This window comes from Hipposideros armiger, unplaced genomic scaffold (assembly GCF_001890085.2).
Source record: "Hipposideros armiger isolate ML-2016 unplaced genomic scaffold, ASM189008v1 scaffold_108, whole genome shotgun sequence".
NCBI classification, from domain to species: Eukaryota; Metazoa; Chordata; class Mammalia; order Chiroptera; family Hipposideridae; genus Hipposideros; species Hipposideros armiger.
Window position 1 is genome coordinate 3,748,598 of NW_017731458.1, and position 27,524 is coordinate 3,776,121.

The 27,524-nt window shown below is 47.1% G+C and overlaps 1 protein-coding gene, 1 long non-coding RNA gene and 1 other non-coding gene across 4 annotated transcripts; 1 reads left to right on the forward strand and 2 right to left on the reverse strand.

Annotated features, from left to right (window-relative positions):
* Positions 1 to 2,520: 2,520 nt before the first annotated feature.
* Positions 2,521 to 15,049, reverse strand: LOC109385149 (uncharacterized). 2 transcript variants are annotated; one of them, XR_002124561.1, is made up of 3 exons: positions 13,656 to 15,049; positions 5,845 to 5,967; positions 2,521 to 2,843 (listed from the first exon to the last, which is right to left on the reverse strand). It is a non-coding gene; the product is annotated as an uncharacterized LOC109385149 (long non-coding RNA). The 2 variants fall into 2 exon arrangements; XR_002124560.1 differs by lacking the exon at positions 2,521 to 2,843 and adding an exon at positions 5,113 to 5,525.
* Positions 6,418 to 18,604, forward strand: PIPOX (pipecolic acid and sarcosine oxidase). Its single transcript, XM_019647085.1, has 8 exons — positions 6,418 to 6,713; positions 8,731 to 8,879; positions 15,057 to 15,270; positions 15,535 to 15,717; positions 16,268 to 16,420; positions 16,796 to 16,954; positions 17,552 to 17,627; positions 17,930 to 18,604. Exons 1-8 carry the CDS (start codon positions 6,600 to 6,602, stop codon positions 18,058 to 18,060), a joined length of 1,179 nt encoding a protein of 392 aa, XP_019502630.1. The 5' UTR covers positions 6,418 to 6,599; the 3' UTR covers positions 18,061 to 18,604.
* Positions 18,605 to 19,917: 1,313 nt separating this feature from the next.
* On the reverse strand, positions 19,918 to 19,991 carry TRNAM-CAU (transfer RNA methionine (anticodon CAU)). Its single transcript has one exon. It is a non-coding gene; the product is annotated as a tRNA-Met (tRNA).
* Positions 19,992 to 27,524: the final 7,533 nt, after the last annotated feature.

Sequence of the window (27,524 nt, forward strand, 5' to 3'; positions counted from 1 at the left end):
ATCTGTGCCCTCCTTAAAAGAGTCAACTAACTATGCCATTGTAGCATGAAAGCGATGTGTAACCAATGACCATGGCTGTTCCCCAATAAAATTAAAAATCAACAACAAAAAACTTGATTAGGAGGCGCTAAACTTCCACTAAGAAGCAGAACCATGTGGCTTCGGTGCCTGAGGTTCCTGACTCCCTTTTGCCTTTTCCCTCATCCACTGCCTCAAGGCCTGTCCCCCAGCCAGGACCCTGTGTCCTCCTATTCCTCCACAAAGGCCTTCTCTCAAACCTCTCTTTCTCGACCTCAAGGGAAGGAGGGCGGCCCAAGGCAGGAATAGAAAAACAACAACAGAAGAATAAGAACCCATGAGAAAGCAGAATAAGAGACGAGCCTTGCAGGCACTGTGGCTCAGGATATGGGCTAGAATGGCTTTGGGGGCCAGCCTGGAGGCAACAAGCAGAAAACAGGAATGCAAGATGACTTTGGGGTTGCTATCCAGAATTCTGTCTCCTTTCTCTCTCTCCTTTCCCTCAGGCCATCCTCTGATTCCCTGCCTCCATGACCCTACACCTGGCAGTATGGTGTGAAGAGGACCTGTGTCCTCTTCTACATTCGTCGCCGTCTACATTCCCTAACAAACAGCAACACGTTAGTCAGGCTGCAGAGGTAGGAGAAGGGAACACCATACTTGTATCTGCTTGAAAACTGGAGAATACCAGAGAGCTGAATCCCTGGAGTTAATCTTCTTGCGTGCTACTGAATTTGGGTTGCCATTTGTCACCTGTCAAGCCAGGCTAATCCATGGGAAAGGTACTTTACTTTTCTTGCCCCCAAGTCTCACTCCTGCCTGCAACACCCCGTCCCAGAATATCCTGATATGCAGGCTATGAAGCACGGGAAAGACATGGAAGGGAGTCTCTCCAGAGAAGGGAGGAGAGGTTCCTGACAGAGAATGCATATATTGTCTCCATCCCAGACACACTCTCACCTGAGAATTGGGACCTCAATTCTCAACACTCTTTGATTTGTCATTTCCTCCCATGTCTGCTGAGCTTTAAAGGGACCATCTCAAAAGCCTAGTAGTGGCGGAAATACACCCACTTAGATATACATACGTATAAAGATACCTACTTAGTGAACACCTGGATATATCTTAGGGCTCCACAGTCAGATGTGTGTGCAAATACGCACACACGTTTAGAAAGACATCGAGATAAGATTAAGAAGATTCCAGTGTGCATCTTCAGGGAGGTTTTCCCTTAAGACAATGAAAACGCCCCCTCCCTCATTTTTACTGCATTTCCTCTTGTCCCAGTGAGGTCTGAGAGCACCCTTTCCTAGGTGGATCCGCCCTTCCCAGGCTAAATGATGATTTAATCAGAGCTTTCAGTCCCAATTTCCAGGACTTTCCTTATTTTCCTCCTTTCTCTGGAGACTGTGTAGCAATCAAACTCTTGTATCTTGAGAGAGCAGAGTTGACTTAATATCTGCTATTTAACAAATGCAAAAACAAAGGCACAGCAGGAAGCAGACACCAGAATCTTTGGGTGTTCCCCTGGTCCCTTCTGGCCTGAAAGTGGGGGTACTGCCCCCAGCAGCTCACAGAAGGCACTGTCAACCTTTGCTGTACCTTGCTGGACCAGCCCAAATGGACCTCTCACCTCTCTCAATACCTAATACGAGATGGTTAGACAGCCACAGCATTATAGGGTGCCTATGACAGCCAGAGAAACCCACCATCCATTCAGCAAACACATATGGGTGCTTTCTCTGTTCCAAACACCTCCTCCATACCATGGAATACTATGCAGCTATCAGGAAGAATGTGCCAGCTCCATATGATGCATGTGGAAGCCAAGATAGAGGAAACGGGCACAGCAAGGTGCTGTATAGTATATGCTCCTTCTGAGGTTATATATAAAAAAAGAATATACCATTATAACTATGTTTGTATACCCATAGAACATGTCTGGAAGGATACAAAAGAAAATAGTAACAGTATTGCATGTGCTGAGAGGAATGAAGTGGCTGAGGACAGGGTGGGAAGGAGACTTCTTCTCACAGTGTCCTCTTTTGTACCTTTTAATTGTTGTTCCACATATCTATGTTATCTATGGAAAATGACAATTGAAAGAAGACCCCCTTCCCCTTAAGGAGCTAGGGGGGCAGGCAGACATGATAACGATTACAATATACTATGCTCATTGTTGTCATTGAGACGAGTCAGAGTGGAAGGGACTACAGGAGACAGGCCATCCAAGGGAGCTTGGTTGGGGGTGTTGGAATCATTATAGCAAATGCTGGAAGCTCTCTCAGTTCAGTGTAGCCAGGGCCTAAAAAGTACAGTGAGAAAGGGTCGGTGGTAAGAGCTGCGGGAACAGGCAGAGACCAGAACGCAAACAACTGTGTGTGCCAAATTAAGGAGTTGCAATTTTTATCCTCATAGGAAATGGGCAGCTGTTACAGAATTTTCAGCAGGGGAGTGACCTGTTCAGATTTACTGTTTAGAGAGAGGACTCTGGCAGGAATGTGGAAGGTTAGATTAAGAGGGGCGAGGACGGGATGGGGCGACTGGTTAGGAGGCTAATGTAAGATTCTAGGTAAGGGAAGGTGGATGGATGGCTTGTGGCAGAGGGAGCAGGGATGGAGGAGAGGGGATGAAACCTGAGACATTCGATGGGTCCTCAGTGTGTATGGAGACCACGTACAGCTCCAGCTCTTGTGCTCTTCATTTTCTCATGTTAGCATCCTCTGCACATTCATTGACACAAACACCCCTAGCAGCTGGCAGGATGGGTCCGGAGGGGCCACTTCTGGTGGGCCTGCCTGCTTCCTTGCCCCAGACTCTAGCTCCTTAGCAAAGAGAGACAGAGGAAAGAAAACAGAAGCCTCTACTTTGTTGTCTTTCCATTTAACTCCTAGGTCTCTTATTTCTCTCTCTCTCTCTCTCTTCCTCTCCTTCTCTCGATTTGGATCCCCTCATTATTTCTGAACTGTAGAGCTTGCTGCTTCCTTGGCTGGGCTCTCCCACCCACATCTGTGAAGTGTCAATCAAGCCATCAGATGAGCAGTTCAGCCTCGCATCCTCGTTGACTCTGCTCCAGGACACAAGCCACAATTGCTGACACACAGCAGCATGAGGTAGGGCTATTGGCTCTCCCTTTCATAGTCTTTCGATCCAGAATGGGTGTTAAAATGGAATTTGAGGGGATAGCTTCTCTCTGCCTGCCCCTGTCAGGACAGCCACAAGGACAGGCAACCCTGAGAGAGAGAGAGAGAGAGAGAGACAGAGAGAGAGAGAGGGAAGGGAAACCATCAAAAGTCAATTTGCTTTTCATTTCAAGGTTGGGCCATGGCCAGTATCTGCTTTCGGAGGAGCCGTTTGAAATTCTTAACAAGCAGCATGATGCCTGAGTCCAGGAATCCAGGGCAGGCTTGTGAAGTAGGGATGGGGAAATGGAATTGTCATTTTATCTCTGAAGGGATATTATATTAAACAAAGGAGGGAGGGGGGCGATGCACCGCTTTGTAGCTTCCCTGGAGGACGAACAATAAGAAATATCAGGGGCAGCAGGAAGAACTGAGATTAGAACAAAGAAAAACTTGCCCAGGCTCGGGAACCAGTGACCAGAGAGATCTAAAGCATCTGCAGCCCCAGGGGATTTCTCCTTCTTTTATAAATTGTCAATGGAAGTGCAATTTTTATAGAATATGGAAACTAATGAGCATTAAGCTCAATTACCTCGCCAAATTCTCTTTAGACCTTCGGTAACACACGAACATAACTGGTGGTTGTGATCCATGTGTCTATTTGTGTTCTGTTTCTCTTCCTCAGTGTGATTTCATGTACTCATTTCTGTGGAGCCCACAATCGTCACACTTGTCATTTTGAATCGCTACATACAGTAATACCTTGGTTTGCGAGCATAATTCTTTCTGGAAACAAGCTACTCGTATTGCAAGACATCGCTCGTTTACCAAGTTAAAATGTATTAGAAATGTTCGCTCGTCTTGCAGGACACTCGCAAACTATGTTATTTGCAATCCAAGGTTTTACTGTAGTATTCGATTGTGTCAACGTGCCAGAGTTTGTTCAGCTACTTCCTGTGCCTGGGCCATTTCTGATTTTTTTTTTTAATATTATAAGAGCACAGCTATGAATGTCTTCATACAAATGCTTTTTTCTCCTCTTGGGTATTTCCTTGGAGTATAGATCCCCAAGCCAAATTTCTAGGTCAGAAGGTTTGATTTTACTGTCCTTGCGCACTGCCCTAGGAATCTCCAGAAGGCCCAGATGATCTAAGTTGCCACCTTACTCTCCACCCCCACAGCACTGACAACATCAGATTTTTATCATTTTTATTTATTTTTGCTCATTTCCTAGGCACATAGCATGCCTTGAAGTTATTTAATTCCTGTTTCTTTCATGGCTAGTGAGATTGGGCACACTTCCATGTGAGGATTTACTATCTGCTTTTCCTTGTGTGTAAACTGTTTATCTCCTCTGATATCTTATCAAGAGAAATCCAGGGGCTAACCTTATATATTTATATCAAGCCTTTATATACTTAAAGAGTACATTTTTCTCCATTATGTTTGCCATTTTTTACCCTACGGGAGCTGTCCAACTGTGAGGCAGATGCTATCTCGTCCCATGTGGGTTAGGAGTGAAGTGGAACTGAGATGACTTTTGGATTCTAGAGTGATGTGTTTTTTTAAAAATAAAAATTTTAAAAAGCCAGTTCTATGGCAACTCCCTATCTGGGCCCCTATATTCCTAGGCAAGGAAGGGCTGGGTTGAGAGGACAGGTCATTTGTCAAGGTCACTCTGGGAGATTCTTTGCTGGGAGCAGGCCACTGCACTGAGGCTGGGTAGCACCCTGTGGTCACATGGATTTCCCTGTCCATTATTTTTCCCCACTCACAGTCTGAGAGCAACAGCAAAGTATTCAAATCAGAATCATCGTTACAAGTTCTGACGATTCCTCAGGATAGCGCAGTGGTTAAGGGAACAGGCTCTGGAGCAGACAAACCTGGGTTCACATCTCAGTGCCTATGTTTAGCAGGTGGATGGCATTGGGTGAGTTATAACCTCTATAAGACTTGGCTGTCAGATGGTTATTTCAGTTATGGCTGCATAAAAAAACGACCCCGAAACTTAGTAGCTAAAAACAACGATCGTTGTATTCTATCTCACAATTGTGTAGTCCAGGAATTCAGACGGGGTTTGGCTGGATGATTCTTTTGTTCCATGTGGCATAAACTGGGTCACTCAGTGGTATTGAGCTGGTGGCTAGGCTGGGCTGGGGGTCCAAGATGGTTTCCCTCTCATGTCTGGCTCTCCATGTAGTCTCAGGGCTTCCCCATGTGGTCTCTTTCACAGGGTGGCTGGACTTCTAACATGGAGGCCCAGGGCTCCAACAGTAGTAAATGCTCCAAGACAAGAAGAAGAAGCTTTCAGTCTCTTAAGTCCTGGGCCAGAAGGTGTCCCATTGTGACTTCCACCATACTCTATTGGTCAAGCAGTCACAGAGCCTGTAATAGGAGGAGTGACAAAGAATTTGGGGCCATCTTTAACATGTCAAAGTGGGGATAAAAATACTTACGCCTAGGGCTATAAGGATGAAAGAAAGACGGTGTATGTAGAGGCAGTTTTACAAAAAGCTAATGCAACTTCAACCACGGGGCTCCTTAATTGCATGGTGTCCTCCAAGTCCTAGCACCTAATTTTGTATTCATAATTTTTCTTTTCCTTTTCTTAAAGAGGACTCTCATATTGTATAAGAATCAGGCCCTACCATTCCTGGCTCTGTCCGAATGGATGTGGAAGTATTTATTTAGCATGCTGCCTGACCTGGAGGGAGCGCTCACTACAGGGACCCTTGTGACCTAGGCTGGTGCCTAGAAAGTCTGTGCCTCCGGAGAAGGCTCCTCTCATTCTGTCCTTTCCATTTGTTCAGGATCATTTCTTCTTCTCCTTTAAAAAAAAATAAAGTAAAACATGCTGAGAATAATTTCATAATCACAAAACTGCCCTCTCAGGTGGCCCCTGTGTCTGTCTACCCCCTGACCTCACCACCCACCAGGGAGGTGGACCTTATCCTGAGTATAAATAATGCCAAGTTTTTAGCTCGGCCCTCTAGAATCTCCAAAGAAAATCAGGCTGAAGAGAGGGAAGCCAGTAGGGAGAGGCAGCATTCCTGGTGCCCAGCTTGGTCTAGGAGGCATTGAAATTCTAGGGCCGAAGTCCCAGAGACAAAGATCATAATGAGACAGGAAGGTAGCATAGGAAGGAGCCCATTTGCATGACAATAATTGAGCCAAGAATAGAAAACTAGAGGGATGCAAGGGTGAGCCTGGCAGCTGAGCTGGGCTAAACCTCACAAATCAAGCTACCCAGCTCGCTCTGCAGAGGAGGCGGGAGCTGAGCCCTGTGCCAGGCCTTGGGGGAGGACAGAACAGAAAGAAGGACATGGCCCCAGGGGATTGTGGGAATGCTGGCCAAGCTGAACTTTGTCCTACTCCTCCTCCTTCAGCCCAGAGATTACTTTGCTTGCCTTCTCCTTTGTGTGTGGGCTCTGTGGCTATAGGGCTGACTCAGTGGGCATCATGGCTGCTCAGAAAGATCTCTATGATGCCATTGTGATCGGGGCAGGCATCCAGGGCTGCTTCACTGCATACCACCTGGCCAAACACGGGAAGAGGGTCCTCCTGCTGGAACAGGTACTGTGTCTCCTCTGCATTCCTGACCTTAGGGACTGTCTGTCTCTCCTTCCCTAGAGAGGGGAGGGGTTCCCGAACTGGTAGGCTAGAGGGGTGAGGCCAAAGGACCGGACCATCAAAAATTCTGTGCAACATGTAGCTTAGCTGCACAGTGTACTTCATGACAATGAAAAGAAAGTTCTACCCTCCCTAAGACCAATATTGAGTTCCTAGGCATATTTCTTCCTTCTACTGCTCCCAGTTCCTTGACCAAGAAATGTTCTTGACCAAGAAATGTTCCAGGCCCTGTTCTCTTTCTTCTTGCAGCTCACTTTCTTTGGTGCCAAAATGGTTGATCTGGCCCATAAAAAAAGTCAGTTCTGCTTTGGGTAACCTTAAGTAAAGACAATTTTGCCTAGAGGCAAAGCCTGATTAGTCAGCTTCAAAGGTGGGATTCTTTCCTACATATTCCTGGACTCTCACCCCGGAACCCAACAGAAGCTTCTGTTTTATCTGCCACCAGATAATTGCAGCCTCTTTATTTGATACACAGGAAATAAGACTTAGTTCTTATTTTTCCTTGTAGAAAAGGTAACCCCATGCAATGCAGTCTACTGTGACTCCTGCACAGTAGGAAGGACCCTACACCTACAGGGTCCTTCCCAAGACAGGTCTACTCAGCCCACCTTCCAAAGGTTTCTCCCTCCCATGCTTCCTACAGCTATCCAGGCTCGGTTTGGTTTCTTCTTCTTGGTGGTGTGCTGGATTGGTTAGAAACCTTTTTATCTAACAGTTTTCTCAAAGCCCGAGGGATTCTTGGTTTAACCCTGCAAGAAACTCCACTTTTGCTAAATCCCAAGTGGTTTCCTTGTCCTAAGTGATCTGAAACCACAGAGAAATAGTCAGCATCAGTTTCCTTGTCCATAAAATGAGGGGCTAGACTAGAACAGGGGTCACAAACTGCGGCTCGTGAGCCACATGAGGCTGTATGGGTACGTTCCGTCTCAAAAATTTGCCGACCCCTAGAAGAGCCAATCCTGTCCCTCACAACAATTTAAAAATTATTGGAGAGTCATAAATATACTTTTACATAATCATCATTATGTGAATAATATCCTTTAAAAATTTTATAAATGAAACTATGAGAGTTTTATTTTCATTTTCAATTTTATTTCAGAGCCACATGTACGTACCCAAAGAGCTGCATGTGGCTCGCGTGTCGCAGTTTGCTGGCCCCTGGCGGCTCTTCCATCTCAAAAGTTTGCTGTCCCCTGAACTAGAATGATCTCAAAGGTTCTTTCGAATTCTGCTTCTCAATGAGTCTAAGTGGGATGGGGTTAGCAGCAGGGTGACTGAAGATAAGCTAACAGAGGGACATTGGAATGTGAATGATGTTAGCAAAAAAGGAAGCTGAGTTAGTGCTACTGAAGAACTTCTCTTCTGCTAGCCAGATCAGAAACTTGGTCATTAAGGGAGAACTTGTGGAAACATGTGAAGAATAAGTGCTCTTGGGGCCGGCCGAGTGGCGCGTTGGTTAAGAGCTGGCTTGGGACGCCAGAGGGCCCTGGTTCGGATCCCTTATATGAGGGCCAGTGACACTGCCCTCTACAGCTAAGATGCTGAACATGAGTTGCCGGCGACGGCGTAGGCTGCAGCCCCTGCTGCAGTGGGTTGCCATGGGCTACTGTGTATAGCCAGCAGTCAGCGTGAGCGGCCAGCAGCCGCCATGAGCGGCCGTCCAGAAGCTGGCGACTGATCTGCCTCACCTGGGAAGAGCGCAATGATGGTGCCAACTTGGGCCAGTGAAGCAACGTCCTCCACAACTAGACTGAAGAACAAAAGGACAGCAACTTGTCTGTTCCCCTTCCCCCAATTCCCCAGCACTGTTCCCATCCCCCCAATTCCCCAATAAAAATCTAAAAAAAAAAAAAGTGCTCTTGGTTGACAGCACATGATGAACTGTTTCCTAAAGGGGGGGGGCAGGCAGGCATTGCAAGGGGTAACAGCTTGTGTTGTCCCTCTTGTTCTCCACTTCCAGTTCTTCCTACCACATTCCCGAGGAAGCTCCCATGGGCAGAGCCGGATAATCCGAAGGGCATACCCTGAAGAGTTTTATACCCGGATGATGGATGAGTGCTACCAGATATGGGCTCAGCTAGAGCAGGAGGCTGGAACCCAATTACACAGGTTGGAGTGGGGGAGGAATTTCTTAAATCATGAGGCCTGGCATCTGAAGGTGCTTGTAGTAGGTGAGGGGGCAGTGCCACAAACACTTGAAATGCAATGGAGGGACACAGGGCCAAAGGAAGTGCCAGACACATAGAAGTATTCTGCTCACTGTCATTATAATCACCCCACAGGTCCAGCTGGCTCCTACCAGGCTCTGAGTTCCAGGACTGGGTTCAGACCATGTGTCCAAGGCTAGAAGAGGTTGTATCTATATCTCTGTGGAGCCATCTGAAATTGTTTTTGGGCAGGGATTGATATATTATAGAAAAGGAGGTTGCTGGTATCATAACCTTTCATGCTGGGTGCGGCTCCCAACTCCCAGAGTGACCTCTATAAATCCATTTCATTCTCTCCGAATACCTCCTCCTATAGGAACAAAATAGGGGTGTTCCTCAGAGCCCATTACTTGCCAGGGAGTCAGCTTGCAGCGCTTTCCCTGTTGCCTCCCGCCCCTCAATGGCTTTCTCTAACCCATAAGACCCCCTCCTCACTGACCTTTCAAACACTCAGGGAAGAAGGCAGACAACTGTAATGCAAAGAGAACTTGAACCACCCACCCCACGTCCCTTCCCACCTTCTCTGTGGCTCTTAACTGAACTTTCTACAAAACTCCAGCTCTACCCTACAGGGTGGCAGTTATTTTAATGGCCAGGAACCAAGAGGTTACTGTTCTGTTGCAAAAACACCATTAACTTAAGAACAAAATGAAATCCATTATGCAAATAAAGCGAGGGCAGCTAATTACAGATTTATTCCAGAGGCAGCTAATGCACCCAGCACCCAAATAAAAGCATGTCTTGCTGAGGTGTGGCCTGGCAAAGGGACCCCTCTCTGTCAGCCATCTGTGAATACTGCTGAGTATCTTGTTCTCAGAGAACTGCTGAGGCCTTGGAGGGCACACTTCTTCCCAGCAGCCAAGAAGGTGACTAAAAGAGATGTTAGAAGAGTGTTTGGAGTCTTCAGTTGGAAGACTGAATTTGCCTTTGTGCTCTACCTCTTACCAGCTGTGTGACCTTGGAAAATTTCTGTACCTCTCTGGTGTCTTTCTCTTTCCCTTTTTTTTTTCTCACAGGGTTTTGTGAGGATTAAACGAGACTTATGAAATGCTTTGCACAGTGCCTACTCCCTTTCAATAAATGGCAGTTCCTTCTACCTATTCTGGGTCAGTTGTGTCCTATCTCCATTGAGCAAGGGAGGAAGAATGGCCGGAGGAGACAGATTTGGAATGCAACAACCATAGACATCAAGGGGAATGGCTGCTGGAGAGGGAGAGAGGGAAAGGGACCCTTGGGAATGAGATTCTCATATGTTTGCAATCTTCCTCTTTGGCAGGGGGACAGGAATTTGGAAGGACTTTGGAACCAGGCAAGCCTGTACATATCAGCTCTGACACATTTAACTGTGTGATTTGGAGCAAATTGTTTAACCTCTGTAAGACTCAGTTTTCTCATTTGTAAAGTAGGTGTAATAATATCTATTTCATGGGGCTATTGTGAGGATAAGTATGTAAAGGGCTTAGAATAGTTAGTACCTGACAAATCATCACCATCATCATCATCATTATCATCACCATCATTTAATTATCATCATCATCATTACCACATGTTTAGTGCTTATAGTAAGAAACTAAGGTTGTTTTAAAAGTGCTTGATACATGTTAACTCATAATTCTCTCCACAACCTCATCAGAGGGTTGCTACGGAGTAATCAGAGCTTTAACCTGTTAGTGCAAATCACAGAATCCCTATACTCTTAGTTTAGAGCAGGGCTTGGCAAACTTTTTCTGTAAATGGCCACATAGTAAGTATTATAGGCTTTGCAGGCCATATGGTCTCTGTTGCAACTGTTCAGCTCTGCCAATTACTCAACTCTGCCACTGCAGTGTAAAAGCAGCCACAGATAATATGTAAACAAATGAGTATGGCTGTGTTCCAATAAAACTTTATTTATGGACATGGAAATTTTATATAATTTTCATGTCATGAAATATCCTTTTTTTTGGCTTTTTATCAGCCATTTAAAAATATAAAAACCGTCTTGGCTTGTGCAACAGACAAAAACAAGTGTCAGACCTGATTTAGTCCTTGGGTTGTAGTTTGTTGGTCCCCTGGTTTAAAATATACACAAACTGGTTACTTTGTGTACCCCCTGTCTCCAAATGAGTTCATGGCTAAGTCATCCCAGATCAGAAAACTACTAATACACATTTAAAGACAGGGACATATCTTAGCCCTTCTTAAAAGACCATTCTGATGCCTTACAGCCTCAGTTATGAAAAAGGAAGAGTAAAGCAAATGTGCTTTGAAAAACCTTTAAGTCCTATAGAGTGCTAGTGTTATATAATAATAATAATAATAATAATAATAATAATAATAATAATAGAGTCCTTTCATATGGCTAAGCTAATTTACTCAGGCACACTAATTAATTTGGTTCTTTTACTTAGTAGGGACACAGAACAGATACTGCCCATTCCAATTCCTTTAGATTTTGTTCTTGATTCTGATTTTCTAAATGATTCATCATCTTTGGGGTCCTTATTCTCCCAGGTTCATCTGGAAGAGCCAGCACACTATCATAATGTAACTGATAGATAGGAATGTATTTACTTAATGCTATTTGATGATGATTGAAGAAAAATAACGCCTTCAGGAGTTGGCACTTCAGGTGGTTGTCCAATTCTCTTTATTCTGTTCTGCGGCTTCCTGTGACAGTGGCATACTAAACATGGGTGAGCTCAGGATATTTGCATATATTCTGGGAACAGACTGTGACACATGTGTCAGATCACAAGGTCTGAGTCTTTTGTGATGTGTATAGCCAGGACGCTGATAGCAACAGCAAATCCCAGCTCTGTGGTCCCTCTCTGTCCTGCCCCGCCTTTTCCCTTTGAGTCCTACTATCTAGCTCCTGACCCAGGCTGCCCCTGCTTAGCTGACAATATCAGACAAGATCACAGCCGTAGGCAGTACAGCTGTTGGCAGAACCTGGTGGCCCCCTCCGCAGCTGCTGCTTCCTGTGTCTGCGAAGTGTCTGGCTTGTCAGCCACATCCCCTCCCTGGAGCGGTCTTTGTTAACCAATTCCACCTCGGCCCACTGAGCAGAAGATGAAACGCCAGGAGCTCCTCCAGAACCAACAAAGACAGCAGCCATTACCAAGCCCCTGTTGTCGTCCCTTTCCCAACGTGGCTCTGAGAGCTGGCTTGCCTGGCACTTGGAACCCAGAGAGGGGAAAGCCGGAGCCTGGGATGGGAGATGGAAGATGCAGGGAGAGTTGTCTGACCCTCCCAATTCCTCCCCACTCCGTCCTGCTTCCTGTCCTGCTATATAGCAACTGGTGGAAATCCCTAATGGCGAACTCCCTACATCATGTCTGTGGTTTTATTTGGGCCATAGAGTCAATAAGACCCTTGGGAGGAATTTCTGATTCCTTCTTCCTTAGTGCTGGATCCTGCTAGGATTGGGAGGAAGGCACAATTCATGCCAAATGCTCTGCCCTCAGGTGATGGCGTTCTGGGAGTTAGGAGCTGCATGCTTCCCAGGGTCCCTTGACCACACCACCCAGCCTCACTTCAAGGTGCCTTCTTTCTAGACCAGCCCTGACCCGTCATTTCCCGGGCACTTCTTTTTCCTGCGATGCTGTTGTCCCTGCTCACCCTTCACCTCCCCAAATTCTGTAGCCTAGGCCTGAGCAGAAAAAGAGGAGAGGGAGACCCTGGGCACAGGGGTGAGAAATTGGTGCAGAATGAGCAGTCTGTTTATTGGGATCTAAGAAAAACCATTAAGAAAATAAGCACTTAAATGATTTTCAATCTGCCTATGGAAGTCATCTATCTTCATACTGAGGGGGAAAGACGCATTCTCCGGTCCCGGTTTTGATTGACTGATTTCCAATTCTCTAAGCATTTCCCACAGGAGCCTCTCACCTATCTCCCATAATGACAGGCCTTTGCATTTCCAGGCAGTGTTTTACATTTATTTCCGATTTGCTCATAATGGTCAAAAATCTCTCTCCAATCCAAGGCATTTCTCCTGCAGTGCATGGTTTCCCTCAGGCCAAATAGCTCAGCTGTGATCCACGGAAAATGAGAATTTCCCAAACACATCTTCGGACTACGGGAGGGTCCAGCGTCACAAATTCAGATGGAAAATTTCCCACTGTTAGATCAATATCTGGGCTAAGAAATAAATGCCACAAGGGGTAGAGAGCTGGAGCAAAATGATTACGATCGGCACAATTACATGCACCGGCAGAATCAGCCTGCTGATTACTCCTTGGGATGGGGAGCTCCTGCTTCATCCACTGCAGGATGACTTGGGAATGAGAACGTCACTCAGCATTTCATAAATTGACAGATCTGCCTGTTTCTTGGCATGAGTTCATTTTCCCCATACAGTACATTCTGTAAGAGTTCTTATTTCAGGGAAGGAAGAAAGGAAGGAAGGAAGGAAGGAAGGAAGGAAGGAAGGAAAGGAGAAAGGGAAAGGAACTAAATCTCAGAGCATATGAGAGTCCAAGGCTGGTCTCTTGCACACAGGGTTAGGATATGATGCTCTGGAATTTCCCAGCCAGGGATCTGACAATATGACCGCTGAGGTGAGGGTTAAGCCAGGTTTTCCCCAGAATTCTACCTAGCCACAACCTCATCGGGTAAAAAGAGTTCAAGACATACACTTGGGTGACTTCTTATTTATCCTGTTGACCAAGAAGTTTAGTAGGCAAGTTTTCATTACCTGAGAACCAATCTGAAGTTCTTTTGGGAGGCCACAGGAAAAAAGACTGTCTGTTGGCTAGTGGTGATTTCTCCAGCATCCTTCCTCTGCTGAGCTTTAAAGAGGCAGAGGCATTCATTGCTTCTCACCAGTGGTGAATGCTGGGTAGGCGGGGGCCATGGCAAATGAATTGGGCACGCTGCGTGCCTCTGTGTACTGACACCAGCCCCGGGGCCCGCTGTGTCCCTCCCCCCTCCCAATCTTCTCTTTAATCCCCCCAACCAGATAATGTGGGATTTGGAAGCATGTAATATCCATGAGACTCCATTATAGGCTATTACGAGCTTTATATGCAGTACCTGCGGGATGTACCAGGCTGATGCTGGCGACTACGGCTGCTGAAACTAAGAGGGATGACAGAAATGGTTCCAAGGGCCAAAGTGACCCTTCCATTGTTTAGATCAGTTTCTATAAAAAGGGAGCTCCGGTCTCTTGTGACAGAGAGACAGAAAGCATTAAAGAGAAACAGCTTTCACTCCCTTATGGAGTAAGAAGCATAGAGAGAAGTATACGAATCGTAGAATCACTGAATTAATTGCTGGAACCCTAAGAGACCATCTACTTGTGTTTCTGCATGAGGGTTCTATTGGCATTTGGATGGGATCTTCCGAGCATTTCAGGTTTCGCATCCCCAGTCCCTGCCCACTAAATGTGAATGGCAACTCCCAGGCATTGTGACAACTAAAAAAAAATGGTCCACGCCATTTCCACATGCCCCTGGGTCAGAGATGGTGCCACCTTAGTGTGGAACCACCCATAGTCCAACAGACGTGTTCAGAGGGGGAGCCTGGGGCTTGGAGCAATGAGCAACCACAGCAAGGTCGCAGAAGGAATGCCAAGACTGGACCCAGAGCCAGATCTCCCAATTTAAGACCCTTTCCACAAAACAGGCAGAAAGGGACAAAACATTACATGGCAAGAAAAGGGACAGGGAAAAGAAACAGCAGGGGGCAAGGTGGTGGGGGGGAAGAGAGTAAAGAATAAAGATGAAAATACTGAATGGAGTCAGAGGACAGGAGGAAGGGGGAGAAATCATACCAGACTCATTGAATACCTACCACTTTCTAGATATGGTGATAAAAGAGGCCTTAGGATCTCTGCGCTCAAGGGCAGGATGGTTCCAGAGGAAAGGGATGCAGGAGAAGCAAACCTATACAGAGAGAGCCAAGGGCAGACTTGGGCATGGGCTGGACACCAGCTCAATAATACTGGGACCCTTATGACCGAATCGAGATGACGCCTATTTTTTGAATGTGAGGCTGGGACACTCCCTGATGCCTGGCCCTGGGAACCTTGCTGAAGAATGAGAGAGAGTAACCGCACCCCCTTCCGCCCCCCGCCACCCATTTTTTATTTAAACAGGCAGACTGGACTACTGTTGTTGGGAATGAAGGAGAATCCAGAATTCAAGACAATCCAGGCTACGCTGTCTAGGCAGCGGGTAGAACACCAGCGTCTTTCATCTGAGGAACTGAAGCAACGTTTCCCCAATATTCGGTTGGCCAGGGGAGAAGTGGGGCTCTTGGACAAGTCCGGAGGAGTTCTCTATGCAGACAAGGCCCTCAGAGTCCTCCAGGTGATATGGTGCAGTTTGGGGCAATGCGGCTCCTTGTCTGGGAATCCTGGGTCCCAATCAGCCATGCCCTGACCCCCCTGTGGGATGAGGGATTTTGCATGCTGACTTTAGTCTTGACCTTTGGGCAGGGCAGTTTTATATACCCTGCTAGGCCTTGTCAATACGGGAGAGGAGGTCTCGATTGGGCCCTAAGTGAAGAACTCTTTGTCCATCTGGGTGAACTACATACATACCATTTACCCTTCCCTGCTCCTCCCTTTTTAGGATGCAATTCGAAAGCTCGGTGGCATAGTGCATGATGGAGAGAAGGTGATGGAGATAAAACCAGGGCTACCAGTCTTGGTGAAAACCACCTCCAAGAGCTACCAAGCCAAGAACTTGATCATCACAGCAGGTCCTTGGACCAACCAGCTTCTCCGTCCCCTGGGAATTGAGCTGCCTCTCCAGGTAAGGGAAGCTGGGAGCTGGAAAAAAAACCTTGGAGTCAGATGGACTCCAGTTTGGGTCCTGGATCTGCCACTTGCTAGTGGACAACTTTGGGCAAATTCGTTCACCTCACTGAGCCTCAGTTTTATAACCTGTAAAATGGGGAGTAGGGCTGTTGGAGAATTAAATTTTATATATATATATATATATATATATATATATATATATATATATATATATGAAACCCTAAGGTGATGGCTTAGCCTATAGTAAGCACTCAGTAAGTGTGAGATTTTCTTAGCTCTTGGAGAGAAAGAAGAAAGGCTGAGTGCAGTTATGGGAGAGGACTAAGAATGGGGAAAGAAACAGAGATTCAGAGATTTTTGTGCACCATGACATAATGTAACATGTAAATGACATGAAAATTGGGTGGAAAAAAAGGTGGATGAGTTAAGCAGGGCATCCGGGCTTGTATGGAAGGGCTATAGGACCCCAGAAGAAACTGCTCTCATTGTGTTTAGAGTTCCGTGACTTTCACCCTTCGTTTCCCACTTCCTCTCCCTGCTTCAAGACCCTGCGGATCAACGTGTGTTACTGGAAAGAGAAGGTTCCTGGAAGCTACAGTGTGTCTCAGGCCTTTCCGTGCTTCCTGGGCCTGGGCCTCAACCTAGCTCCCCACCACATCTATGGTCTGCCCTCCAGAGAGTACCCAGGGCTGATGAAGGTAAGTGAAAGGCTGAGAGAAGGCTAGTAGGGGCCCACACAGACTTGGGGCAGCTGCTCTCACTTCCCTCCACAGACACCCTCAGACCCCAGTGAACAGTCAACAGGAGTCTACTTCACTATTCGCTACTTGCAGTGCAAGACCCCCAGCTGTCCTGAGGCCGGGGGAAAAGGGAGCCCTTCCTTTGCAAAGAGAGGGTTGGCCGGGGACCTGACAGCTAGGCAACCTCACGTGGCAACAAGCAGCCTCAGTCAAGACTGGGGAAGGCTGGGGTGATGGGTGGGGGGCATTCTGTGTATAAGCCTGCCCTGGGTTGTGGGTGGGTGTGGGGGAAGGCCAACTCTCACAGCTTACACTGCTCTGATTGGGAGAAAGGTCTGCTATCACCACGGCAACAATGCAGAGCCTGAGGAGCGGGACTGCCCCACAGCATCCTCAGACATCCAAGACATCCAAATCCTGAGCCGCTTTGTCAGAGATCACTTACCTGACCTACACCCTGAGCCTGCCATCACGGAACACTGCATGTACACGGTAAAGGTTGTGGGCAGCCGGGCCAGGCCCTCTCACAGCCCTGGAGAACAAGGGAAAGAGACAGACAGGCCTTGCGCTGCTCAGGCCCGACTCTATTTGGCCCCTGACATAGCATGAGGCTTGAAACAAACGAGTTCATTTCTGTGGGTTGGTTCACCTCTACCACAAACGGCCCATTAGATGTCATTCATATTCCTTTTCATTAGGAAACTAGGCTTATGCCTGGCCGTCCTTCACTATGTTTCCCAGAAGGGCTCTAAGAGATTTTTTGGCAAGGCATTCTAGTTGAGCAGGCCTTAGGGACAAAGAGAAGAGACAGATGTCACCAGGGCCTGAGGCATCTTGGCTAAGTCAGTTTGCACGCATTAACTGAGCACCTACTGTGTTCATAGCTCTGTGCAAGAAGAGAGGCAGATGGACAAATGAGAAAGGCTGGCACCCCCAAAGGAGGCACTGGCATGCAGAGAGCATTCCTGGGCCACGCTCCCATTCTTTCTGGAAAGACATCCAGCTGAGTCCCCTCCCTTCTGAGTCTGCACGCAGTTTTTCCTCCTCCCTCTAACCTCCAATGACATAAGTGTGATTGTTTCTTTCTAGAACACCCCTGATGAGCACTTCATTCTTGATCGACACCCAAAGTACGACAACATTGTCATTGGTGCTGGATTCTCTGGTGAGCCTGAGGAGGGGGAGTTGGGGTGCCTTAAAGCCAACCTACCTCAGTGCCAGGCAAAGCAGTGTTTTCCAGCTCTTAGCTGGCCAGACTGGGGGCGGGGAGGCAAAGCCTAGACACTGAGTGTATAAGGGTCTGGGCAGGGCAATCAGAGAAGAAGGGGTACTTATAGTGGGAATCAACTTCTGGCTTATGACCAAGAGAATTAATCCTATCTGGGGGCTAGGTAGGGGACTTCCTGAGAAGTCCCTGGGACGCCCCTGTTTCTGAGGATGCTTGACAACCTGCTTTCCTTTCTCTAGGGCATGGATTCAAACTGTCTCCTGTTGTGGGCAAGATCCTGTATGAACTAAGCATGAAATTAACAACACACTATGACTTGACACCTTTTCGTATCAGCCGCTTCCCTGGCTTGGGAAAAGCTCACCTTTGACCCCTGGCTAACAGCCACCCTTCTGTACACAAGAGCTAGGAATAAAGTCCTCTGCTGGGAAAGGCTTCTCAGATGAAGAAAGTGACTATGGGATATTATCTTTTTCTCCTGCTGTCTTGAGCCCCCAGTAAACACCAGATGATTGAATCTACCTTATTTTCCTGGCCAGCTCCCCAGTCAGTCCCACGACTTTTATTTTGTGTCCAGAAAGTTAATCAGATATTCTATAATCACAGAGTAGCAAGGACCTTTGAGATGGACATCTTAATGAGGAGGGGGCATAAGGACTGGCTCAGGAGACCAAAGCAGTTGTTAAAATTCTCTTCTCTGGGATATTTGATGAGCTTGGGATGGAATTGACTAAAGCTGCCCAGGGGAGGGTAAACAAGATGATTTGTAGATGACCTCTGTCCTTAGCGTTCCTTTTCCTAAAACTAGTTCCTTCCCCCCCCACCCCCGTCACAAACTCCCATAAAATTTAGCTCATCTTGGGTGCACAATAAATGTTTTTTGAAAAAAAAATGTGTTGAATAAACAAACAAATAATGGCATTGCATCAAAGTCTGTAGTGGCTTTATTTTCCATGTGACCTGATTTCTTACAGACTCTAATTGTCTAAATCAGCACCACAGGATCCATTATCCTAGGAATTCTTGGGGGTCTTTATCCCCTGGATGCACTGCACCCTCTTTCTCTGGATTCTTTTTCTGGTTCTCATCCTCTCTCTGGTTCTGTAATGATGCTCAGTTCCCCAGTCTCTCATTAAGGTGTATTGTCAGGTCCTTATGAAGATGGAGCTGTTATACCAGAAAGAAAGAGAGACACACTCTCTTAGAAGCCCTGTTCAATGTTTGAATGTTAAATGTGCCATTTTATTATCATTAGGATTGCTCCCACTTAATGAAACGGCATTAGCACCGAGTCGGCTGGCCTCCTTGCACTAATTGCTTTGAAAGGGAACAGGCTCATAACTACCCCAGGGTGGGAGGAGGGGTGAGGGGTGCAAGCAGGGACTCAAGCAAGGCTTAATGCACTCAGATGAAACCCAAGCAGGAGGATCTCCAGACCACGCCAGTTTGACCCCCAAAAAAGGAGTTCAAGTGCTCTGGGGAGGGAAAAACTGGGACTGGAGGGAGGGTGGTGGTGGCAGTGGAAATGTTAGGAGACACTGAGCGGGGAAGAGTGGGAAGTGGGAATAAGAATAAAAATAGTCCCAAGGGAAATAAAACACAGAGGAAATTACTCTTCAACTGCTGTGCCTATAAGGCCTAGGCACATGGATTATCACTGATTTCTCCAGGGAATGATAAAAGCCAGCCTAAATCCCATCCTTATGCCAAGTCTGCTTTTTAGGTGTTCTCAGATGGGTCCCTGAAACTCACCCTCTGTAAAATGGGAATAATAATAATAATAATAATAATAATATCTGTAAAATGGGTATAATACTACAACATGGATGAACCTTGAGGACATGATGCTAAGTGAAATAAGCCAGACACAAAAGAACAAATATTGTATTCACAGAATCAGAAAGTAGAACAGTTGTTTCCAGGGGCTGGGGGAGGGGGAAATGCGGAGTTAGTGTTTAATGAACACAGAGTTTCAGTTTGGGAAGATAAAAAGATTCTGGAGATAGATGGTGATGATGCTTTCCCAACATCATGGTTTAACACATCAGAAACAACAACATGGTTTAGGTGAATGTACTTAATGTCACTGAACTGTACACTTAAAAATAATTAAAATGGTACTTTTGTTTTGTTTTTTGTTTCTGTTGAAGAACAGTGTGTTTTTCCAGGACACATCAGCTCCAAGTCAAGTCATTGTTTCAATCTAGTTGTGGAGGGCGCAGCTTAGTGGCCCATGTGGGGATCGAACCCACAACCTTGGTGTTATGAGCACTGTGCTCTAACCAACTGAGCTAACCGGCCGCCCCCAAAATGGCACATTTTATGTTATGTATTTTTTATCACAATAAAAAAAAACGGAAATAATAATGTTGACCAACTCTCTAAGAGTATGTGAGGATCCAATATGATCATTCATTCATTTATTCATTCAACACGCAAATATTTATTGAGCTTCTGCTGTGTGTGCCAGGCACTGTGAATGTATCCGTGAACAAAACAGATGGAAATCTCTGCTCTTGTGGCATTAACAGCCCAGTGAAGAGAAGACATGTAAATGATATGTGTAAGTAAATTATATATCGTACTTTAGAAGGTGACAAGTGTGCTGGGGAAAAACAGATCAGGGTGAGTGAGGAAGATAGAGAATGTGGGGGGAGGGGTTGCCCTTTTCTTTTTTCTTTTTTTTTTTTTTTAAAGATTTTTATTGGGGAATTGGGGGGATGGTAACAGCACTGGGGAACTGGGGAAAGGGGAACAGACAAGTCGCTGCCGCTTCGCTCCTCAATCCAGCTGTGGAGGACGTTGCCCCACTGGCCCAAGTTGGCACCATCATTGCGCTCCTCTCTGGCGAGGCACATCAGTCGCCGGCCTCTGGACGGCCGCCCACCGCGGCTGCTGGCCGCTCACGCTGGCCGCTGACCACACACGGTAGCCCATGGCAACCCACCGCCACAGGGACCGCAGCCCACGCCGTCGCCGGCGACCCACGGCAGCCCAGCTCCAGGCCGAGCTGCCGCTCAGCATCCTAGCTGTAGAGGGCAGCGTCACTGGCCCTCATATGTGGGATCCGAACCGGGGCCCTCCGGCATCCCAAGCGAGCTCTTAACCATCGCGCCACTCGGCCGGCCCGGGTTGCCCTTTTCAATGGCGGTCACGATAGGGCTCATCAAGGAGGGGGCATTTGAGCAGACGTAGAGGAGGGAGTGTACTGTGCAGGTACCTGAATATACGTGAGAAAATGTAGTAAATGGTAAAGCAAGGTATTGTGTGCGTGAGAGAGAAAAACGAGGTACAGAGAGGGATCAGTGTAAGATCCTGCCAGCCCCTGAGTCGGGGAGAAAAGGTGCTGGGAACCTCTTCCTCTCATTCCATGGCTGCCCTCAGCTCCCTCTGCCTCTGCTTCTCTCCATGCCACCCTCCTCCCCCAGCCAGCTGCAGCTCCCCTTCCAAAATATCCAGTCTAATTCAGCTTGCTGGTGACAACTAAAGGAGGGGACCAATGTCTAGAGGAGGCTGAGAAAGGACACGTGGAAGATGCTGACAAGCCTCCCCTGCCTGAGCTGGCTGAGGCCCTTTACAAATGAACTGCTATGTCCTAGTAAAAGAGCATGAGGAGGGGCAGGGGCATGCAGGGTAGGATGCGTACGAGTGGGAGGGGTGAGGTCAGGGAAGAGTGGAGAGAAGCAGAAATTGGATAAGAAGAGACTGGCAATGTGCCGGCCACGAAGGCAGGCAAAGACCTCCAGGAATGCTGCACATCCCCAAAACCAAAGAGAACAGGTCCGAAATGCCCTAGTGGGGGAACTGAGCATTTCTTATTGGGGGTGGGGGTGGGTCACAGAGGGGAAGAGAAACTATAGGGAACCAAATCTATGGGCATAGAAAAGAAGACAAGCTATCGCAGAAGGGGCCGGAGGACACCTTGAAGGGTTTCGTAACACTGAAGGATTTGCCCAAACAGACCCGCCAGCATTATTTCCCTGCTTTCCTTCTGCTTGAGTGTGGCCAGGCATCCCCTTTTCAGGCAGACCCGACGTATCTTCAAGATGGAGGGAAATAAAAATAAATCGGCCAGGCAATGAGACCTCGGGAAGGGCAGCTGGGGTCTGCACGGGCTGCAGGGTAGAGATAAGGGCAGTGAAGAAAAAGAGGCCGACATGGTTGCCAACCAGACTAGGGAAAACAGAGGCAGGCTAAAAATAGATTGGGGTAGGGAGGGAGGAGAGCCGGTCCAGAAAAGAAGGGAAAGCAGAGGCAATCGATGCCGTGGCGCCTCTGACCCAATTCTTCATCTCTCAGCTTTACCAAGCTGAAAAAACTAGGGGTGATGGGGAAAAAGGGAAAGATTGGTACAAAGAGAGGAGAGTCAGGGGAAAGTAATATGAGTCCTAAGACCGAAGCCATTGTGGGGTACAGATCAGTAATCGTGCTGTGGAAAACAGGGGGCCTATAGTAGAGTCAGTGCTAGTTAAACCCTCCCAAGAATTTGGCATCCTAGAACAGGTTTGAGAGCTTGAAGAGTGTGAGTCAACGTGGAGGGTGTTTCAACGGTCTGGAAAGGCAGAAGGAAGTCAACAAGGATGATTTAGTCTGGAGACTGGTAGGCTGGAGCATGACTTAATGCTTGCATTTGACTTCTCAGAAAATTGATTAAAGAGAGTTCGGTTAGTGGATTTTTCTATTTCAATGGTGGGTTCCCAGTGTAGCTAGAGGGGTTTGGGTTAGACCTCAGGAAATCCATCCCACGAAATATTAATAGATGTGTGAGACATTGAAACCTGTATGTAAGCACTGTTATGGTGGTATTCTTTCCTTGGAAATCTTTAAAAATGAGAAGCCCATTATGTGGGCCTATATAGGCTTGCCTGAAGGCCAGGGCCTCCCCATAAGCCTTCGAAAGGCTTCTAGCTAGAGAGGAGATGGAGGATTTTTATTACCCTGGAGGTAGGGCCTGAAATGGGTAGCTGGGCCCGGGCCTCTGGCAGAGTGAATGAAAGCACCTGGGGATGGGCGAGAAGGGGAGGTACACAGCGGGCAGGGAGAAGCAACAGGGACAGGGGGCAGGATTCTAACACGCAGGGCCCAGTGGCATTTACATAACTTTGAATAATGAATAAGTCCAGCTCTGGGGCTCTTAGTCAGCATGCTCATCTGCATCTTTATTAAGCTTTATAAATGATTCAGCTCCCTACCTCTTCCCCCTAGCTCTTGCCCAGCCTGCCCCAAGCATCAGGGTAGTTGATTGCTCATTATTTTAGACTAGATTTGTTTCACCAACATTCAGTGAGGCGTGGAGTGGCGGGGTACAGGAGGGAGGAGCAAACCCGAAGTAGAGGGGTAGGGGAGTGAATAGAAGCAGCAGCCATGGGAAGGTAGGCAGCCCGCTGTGAGCTAGGGACTCAGGTATAATTCTCTAGAATGCTCCTGGGGCCAACATTCTCGGGAGGGAAAGGTTTCTTAGATTCCCCGAAGTGTGCTGGGTTCAAGTCGTACTCCATCCCCGGTTTCCCGTACATTTGCAGACAAGCCGCCAGCAGGCCCCTCGCTCAGCTCCAGCGCAGCGCTGAGCCACTGGAGCAGCCAAATGAGTACAGCCCCCAGGGAAATTCTCATTTTTTCCTGAGGTAGGAATTTTACTATTTTCACACAAAAGGAAAGAAAAAAATCTGCTACGCTTGCAAGGCAAGAATAGGCACCAGGCATATTAAGGGAGAAAGAGAGGAACAGGTACACATGTGAATTTGTAGGGAAAAGGAATGCTTGTAGTCACAGAGAGTTACAGCCCACCCTGAAAGAGAAGCCTGGAGAACAGGGCAGCCCTCTGCTCGTCCAGGTAGGCATGCTAGTGCCAACTGCTCTAGGAGCAGCCTGGCCTACTGTAGAGGCAGGGAGAGGTATTTAACAACCTGGACGAGGAGGAGTTGGCAGGAAATTGGTAGAGGGAAAGGTAGAGCATTTCTTAACCCTGGCTGCACATTAAAACCACCCAGAGAGCATGTAAAAATATGATGCTTGGGCCCCACCCAAGGCCAATTTTATCAGAATCCACGAGGGAGAAGGCCCTGGGCACAGAACTTCTTAAAAAGGTTGTCAGTTTGTTTGGATCCTGACTTGAACAAACTAACTAAATATATATATATATATATATATATATATATATATATATATATATATATATATCGGGGGTGCCAAAAAATATATATACACATGACATGTATTCATCCTTTGTTATTGGTATACAGGGTGTGACAATTAAGATCACGAACTCACCCTAGAAAAAGTGCTACATACCTCATTGCTGAATATCACTATGTTCACCTTTGAAGTACTCCCCTTGGAAAGCTATGCACCGATGCCAACACCTAGTCCACCCTTCAAAGCAATTTTGGAACTCTTTTTCTGGAATGGCCATCAGAGCTATTGTCGTATTACCCTTGATGTCCTGAATGTCATCAAAATGTCTTCTTTTCAATATTCCCTTTAACTTCGGGTAAAGAAAGAAGTCATTGGGGGCCAGATCAGGTGAGTAGGGAGGGTGTTCTAATACAGTTGTTTGTTTACTGGCTAAAAACTCCCTCACAGACAGAGCCGTGTGAGCTGGTGTATTGTCGTGATGCAAGAGCCATGAATTGTTGGCGAAAAGTTCAGGTCTTCTAATTTTTTCACGCAGCCTTTTCAGCACCTCCAAATAGTAAACTTGGTTAACTGTTTGTCTAGTTGGTACAAATTCATAATGAATAATTCCTCTGACATCAGAAAAGGTTAGAAACATTATTGCAACAAGTTCACAAACTTAATTGTCAGACCTTTGTATATTGAGTATTACAATTTTAATATAGTTTTTTTCCTTTCTTAAAACGTGTATACATTTTTTTGGCACCCTCTGTGTGTGTGTGTGTGTGTGTATACATATAGCTCACATATATAATACACACACATGTATACACATAATAAAAATAATATATAATTAAAAAAGGGAAATTTAAACGTTGGATATATGGTATTAAGGAGTTTTTGAAAAAAATTTTTTGGTATGTTAGAGTCTGGTGTTTACATTTTTTTTAAGAGTCATTTTTTTTCTTTGAGGAATACATACTAAAATATTTCATTTTTTTTTCTGAAAGATTTTTATTGGGGAATTGGGGGGATGGGAACAGTGCTGGGGAATTGGGGGAAGGGGAACAGACAAGTTGCTGTCGTTTTGTTCTTCAGTCTAGTTGTGGAGGACGTTGCTTCACTGACCCAAGTTGGCACCATCATTGCGCTTTTCCCGGGTGAGGCAGATCAGTCGCCGGCTTCTGGAGGGCCGTTCACGGCGGCTGCTGGCCGCTCACGCTGGCTGCTGGCCACACACGGTAGCCCATGGCAGCCCACTGCAGCAGGGGCTGCAGCCTACGCCGTCGCCGGCGACTCACAGGCAGTCCAGCTCCAGGTTGAGCTGTTGTTCAGCATCTTAGCTGTAGAGGGCAGTGTCACTGGCCCTCATATGTGGGATCCGAACCGGGGCCGTCTGGCGTCCCAAGCCAGCTCTTAACCACCGTGCCACTCAGCCGGCCTCTAAAATATTTCTTAACAAAGAAACCTGGAGTCAACTTCCAAATAATCCAGTGAAGAGAATGGGGAAGTGGATGGGGGTGTAGATACGGCAAGATTCACCAAGTGTTGATAATTGTTGAAGTTGCTTGATGGATAAAGAACCTCATTATACTCTTCTCTCTACTTTTGTACACAAAACAAAACAAAAACAGCTCTTTGAGTGTTTCTAATATGCAGCAGGATGAGAACCACAGAACCAAGCACTGAGCAGGACAGGGGCCATCATGGGACCTTTGTGAACACACAGAGCACGTTTGTGAGACCCCAAATAATAGGGGAGGACCCTCTCCTCCAACGCCCTGGGCCTCAGGCAGAGCCACAGGGTCTACCTATGGGACAAGATACCTGACAGTCAGAGATGCAATGAGGGCGGGGGAAGTGGGGTGGGGTGGAGTGGGGGTGGTGTCCAAGGGCTCTTGCCTTCTTTCCTGACCAGCACAGCCTGTGGGGACTCAGAGCCCCCATGCTCTGTGCGCCAGCCTTTGTAGCCAGAACAAAGGGAGCCTCCTGCCTGAGCAAGCAATCAGCCTTGCTCTTCTCTCTCAATCCCTGCCCTCTCCCGACTCCACAGGAGCTGTACCCCCATCTCAGCCATACTGCCCCCAACCCCTGCTGTCACCACTGCTTCCCTACATTGTCACCCCCGCCCCCCCTACACACACACACACACACACACACACACACACACGCAGGCTCTTCTGCCTCTACCAAGGAACATTAGCTCAGCTGACTTCATCAAGGAGGTGAGGAAGCTGAAGACAAGTCAACAGCAGTACTGGCACCCAGGTACCCATCCCCAGCGGCTGCTGGCAGAGCTGTCTGAGCTGCTGAGAGATTTGCTGGTAGCTTGATCCCATTTGCATATCACTCCTTTAATGAACAAATTCAAATGAATCCCAAATTCTTGGTTTTCTACTACTATCCCCAATGGGTTGGATCTCCTCACACTTGTCCCTGACATGGACCGATCATTCCCACGCTTTCCATATGCTCTTGATAAGTAACTTCCTGCCCTGCCAGGTGAATGGTCTTCCCAATCCCCACGCGCCTTCCACCCCATGCCCAGCAAAACTCAGCCCCTCCCCTACACCCACCCCACAGCACCACCAGCTCCGGCATCATTCTCAGTTTGGGGCTCTATCTGTCTTCTCCACTCCATTGCCTTCCCCTGATGGCCTCTAGGAGCTGGGGAGGGGAAAGAGTTAGAGGGGGTCTATTTAAGAGATTTTTAGAATCTGTGCCTGAGCATCACCCGCTGCCATGAGTTATTTCAGCGCCGATGTTTGTCTCGAGCTGATTATTCCAGCCCGAGAACAGGTGGAGCAGCCTGCGGTGGCTTATTCGTCAGCCAAGGCCATCTGTTCCCAACAAGCTGAGATTTGTAGCTGATTTCTACTGGAGAGCAAGGAGAGGGGGAGGGGAGGGAGACGAAGATCCCCCCACCCCCAGGGGACTTACTCCTTCCAGGCCTTCTGCAATGTCTGAACCCCCAGGCGCCCCCTTCTAATACCAATACCTTCTCATTTCTCACGGAATTGACTGGTCACTTGACTCTCTGAAACAAAAAAAAATACTTTTTCTTTAGGGGCTAAACCTTCTTAGATGGAGTCAGGTATGAGCAACATAAATCCATCAGCCAGGCACAAAGTCTGGCCATTGAGCTGTGTCCAGCCTTATAGATTTTTTTTTTTAAAGAGTATAACCATGACACAAATATTCTAAATGACCTTCTTGGCACTTGGTTTCTCCTCACCCCAGTCCATCACCAATCACCAGTTCCTTTACCAACACAATTCTCCTCACCTAAACCTGTCACCTGTGGTGCTCCAGGCTGCACAGGAGGGCACCGTCTAGATGCTATTCTCTTCTCCCCGCTGCTCCTCTCCCCTAAATATCCTGTTCAAGTTCCACCCTCCAATCTGTTCCTCTCCCAGCTTCCACTTGCAGCCATGCCAAGAGATGCCTGCTGCTTTAAGAACGGCTTTCCCTGAGCAAGTGATCTTAGCAGTTTCTAAGCAGCTTTGCCACATGGTTCGCCCCCCCTCCCCACACAGCTACTATTTCTATATATGAAATACCAGAAAGAAGTTACTCTTATAGTTACATTAAAACGGCAATTTGGGGCCTTCTTTAGTGTTTGGCACAGACATCCGCACTAACTTTTCAAAAAAATTGTATGAAAACTTGATATTATAATATAAGTGCAGATCCTTCATCTATGACCCCTTATCCCCAAAC

What these genes read in the sequence shown, in the direction of transcription:
- PIPOX (XM_019647085.1), top strand. Translation starts at nt 6,600, where the DNA reads ATGGCTGCTCAGAAAGATCTCTATGATGCCATTGTGATCGGGGCAGGC. An exon ending in GCTGGAACCCAATTACACAG is followed by an intron (nt 8,880 to 15,056) that starts GTTGGAGTGGGG and finishes TTATTTAAACAG; the next exon opens with GCAGACTGGACTACTGTTGT. An exon ending in GAATTGAGCTGCCTCTCCAG is followed by an intron (nt 15,718 to 16,267) that starts GTAAGGGAAGCT and finishes CCCTGCTTCAAG; the next exon opens with ACCCTGCGGATCAACGTGTG.